The sequence below is a fragment of the Propithecus coquereli genome, unplaced genomic scaffold (genome assembly GCF_000956105.1).
Source record: "Propithecus coquereli isolate 6110/MARCELLA unplaced genomic scaffold, Pcoq_1.0 Scaffold422, whole genome shotgun sequence".
In the NCBI taxonomy this organism is placed as follows: Eukaryota; Metazoa; Chordata; class Mammalia; order Primates; family Indriidae; genus Propithecus; species Propithecus coquereli.
The window spans coordinates 1,563,092-1,566,412 of NW_012149975.1; the positions used below are offsets into that span (position 1 = coordinate 1,563,092).

General features: G+C 35.7%; 1 protein-coding gene across 5 annotated transcripts in view; it reads left to right on the forward strand.

Annotated features, from left to right (window-relative positions):
* Nucleotides 1-3,321, forward strand: part of KLHL13 (kelch-like family member 13) — a 210,248-nt gene that overhangs the window by 196,699 nt on the left and 10,228 nt on the right. For all 5 annotated transcript variants that reach the window (XM_012653528.1, XM_012653529.1, XM_012653525.1 and 2 more), the window contains one exon: nucleotides 2,484-3,279. In XM_012653528.1, the coding sequence (XP_012508982.1) occupies nucleotides 2,484-3,279 (796 nt within the window). The remainder of the gene's footprint in view (nucleotides 1-2,483; nucleotides 3,280-3,321) is intronic.

The following is a 3,321-nucleotide window of genomic DNA, read 5'->3' on the forward strand; positions in this document are numbered from 1 at the left end:
ATATTCTATGATTAATTTTTAATCTCTTATTACATATACTCGATAAGAATTAATTTCCTTTACGTAGCTTTCTTATCTGTGTCTCACTTTTAAATTAATAAGTTTCTAGTAATTTGTTATATAAATTCAACAGGTATCTTATTTTTAATTGCATCTATCATCACATCTTTAATTTTTGTATTGTTGATGTTCATACGATTTAACCTTCATTATATACCCACAGTGCAGTAGCTGTTCTACATGAGCTATAGAAAATACTTAGTCCTTTTATCAAGAAGATGGCAATTCAGAAGGTTATGAAATACCATTCTCTGGTGATTTTTAAGAAAAGAGCAGGCAGCTATCTGTTTTGACTAGGTGGTCTGTCAAAGTCTTTTCCAGTCCTGTATGTCTGTATATGTAAGTGTACTGATATATAGAAGGCATTTTCCAAATACCCTTAAATAAAATGTAGATTTCTTTCACCTGTGATTTTAGTAATTGTCTTCTCATTGGATAAAGTTGAAGAGGGAAAAGGCGAATGGATTAAATACCTTGTTTCCATTTCTAAATTCTACAGTTCAGTGTCTAATCTTTGATCTTCGTCTATTTTGCACCTTATAAATTTAGATTTAAATCTGTTGACTAACAACTGGTGGTAACATTTTGCCCACTTAAAGTAGCCATTCTTTGTTGTTTTTATTAGTAATCATATCGATAATGATCAGAATCTGCATACTTGGGAATTATATCTATTCCGTCACCAACTTTTGCTTAACCATACTAGTAAACATGTTCAAAAATGCAAATTACCTTTGTTCTGGGGAAGGCCTATTTCTTACTTGTCTTGGGAAGTGGATCCATACCCCAAACAGGAGTCACTTCTACCCAGGGTGATGTGGGCAGTTAAGTATTGACTATAACTCCATTTACACAGCTTAAAATTTTATGAGACACCAACCTGCCACTACTAAAATTAGATTAAAATGGACTTTTTATTAACCACATTAGAAATCTAACATATTGATATAGTGTTAAGCAGTGCATTTCTGGAGGCCCATAATTTGCTAATTTATTTTCCTAGTTCTTTTGTGTTACAGTTATGTTTCAGGTATTTTTAAACATATGGCTACTAAGTATAATAAGCAATTAAACATTTTTGGTGATTTTTGTAAAGCAAACCAGCTGCTTAAAAGAGTACAGGTTCTTCTTGAGTGATAAATCTTTGAAAATAGCTGTGTGTATGTGTTAACCTTAGAGCTTTCAGTGGTATTATATCCTAACTGGGCTGTTGTTTTATGCCCAGGAATAATGCTGTTAGTGTCATTTGAGCTTTTAAATAAAATGTCAATAGGAGAATTAGCCAATTTTCTCTTAACCATCTGCCAATATGTTAACAATACAGTTATGAACTTAACAATACATTGATGAGATTTGTGTCACATTGTGAATAAACACTCTGACAAAATTTAAAAACAAATTCCCTGTGACCTGTCTCTGTGTTTATATACACACACTAATATTTGTATGGTAGGCTTGTTTTGTGATTTATTCCTGGTATTATATTTGCTGATATATTTTTTCCCATTTTTCCTTTTGACCAGTTATTAGAGCATTGAAAAGAGGTTCTGCTGAGGAAAGGCCTCTCTATTGCTTCTCTCCTTTACCTGCTTTCTGCTTTGTGATATAATTTACTCTGTGCTGGGGAAATGGTTCTGGGCTCATTTTGACCCAGACAGAGGTAGAGTATGCTGAGAGTAAGAGATGGGCTAAGGAAAGCTACCTTGCCCAGACAGAAGCAGTCATCATAGATACCAAAAACTCATCTACACGAGTGATTTTATGTAGATACACCCCTCCTACTCTCAAAAAACCTATTTCCTTGCTTATGTTTCCAGATAAATAATATGGAAAATAACTTCACCCTAGGAATAATTGTCCTATTAAATTATCTTCATCATGAGAAAACTTTTGAAGGAACCAAAAATATATGATAGTAATGAGTGATACCTGTTTGCGTGAAAGGGAAATCTAGGAATCGGGTATTAGAGCTTTTCTGTTTATGGATCTGCTAACTGTGTGATACTTTTAAGATCATGACTTAGAAGTGGATTGACATGAACCAAAATAGAATAATCCTCTATTTTCCCAACATTTTCATCTGGTGAGAATTTTATCAATGTTTTTTTTTTGGGGGGGGCATATTTTTTGAAGAAAGAAAGTGAATTATTTGGGCTATAGTCAAATTATCACATTGTTTCTTAGAGTAGCTTCTAACCTACAGACTTTGATCATTTTCTTTTAGTCATCCTTCTACTGGATTAGGTATAGGTGGTTTGAATACTCTTTAGATCATTGATGCATTTAGATAAGAATCTTTATTTGCATCTATATGGATACTAAAAAGCATAATTTACCCTTATTCTAGAACAGGTATTTGTGTTCTCGAGATGTGAATGTCATGAAAGTAGTCATGTTTTAATTTTTGAAAATTGACTTAATAGGTCACTTTAGACAACTGTGTCGAAGTTGGGCGGATTGCCAACACCTACAATCTGACAGAAGTGGATAAATACGTTAACAGTTTCGTCTTAAAGAATTTTCCTGCATTACTGAGCACTGGGGAGTTCTTGAAACTTCCTTTCGAGCGTCTTGCCTTTGTGCTTTCCAGTAATAGCCTTAAGCACTGCACTGAACTTGAGCTCTTTAAGGCCACCTGTCGTTGGCTTCGCCTGGAAGAGCCTCGGATGGACTTTGCTGCAAAATTAATGAAGAACATACGATTTCCACTGATGACACCACAGGAGCTCATTAATTACGTGCAAACGGTGGATTTCATGAGAACTGACAATACGTGCGTGAATTTGCTTTTGGAAGCCAGCAATTACCAAATGATGCCATATATGCAGCCAGTTATGCAGTCAGACAGGACTGCCATTCGGTCTGACACCACTCATTTGGTTACACTAGGAGGAGTGCTGAGGCAGCAGCTGGTTGTCAGTAAGGAATTGCGCATGTATGATGAAAAGGCCCATGAGTGGAAATCATTAGCCCCCATGGATGCCCCAAGGTACCAGCATGGCATCGCCGTCATTGGAAATTTCCTCTATGTCGTTGGTGGACAGAGTAATTACGACACAAAAGGAAAAACGGCAGTCGATACAGTCTTCAGATTTGACCCTCGATACAATAAATGGATGCAGGTTGCATCTTTAAATGAAAAGCGCACCTTTTTCCACCTAAGTGCCCTCAAAGGATATCTGTATGCAGTTGGTGGGCGAAATGCTGCTGGTGAACTGCGTAAGTGTGTGCATTTATATTAAACATAAAGACAAATTTCTC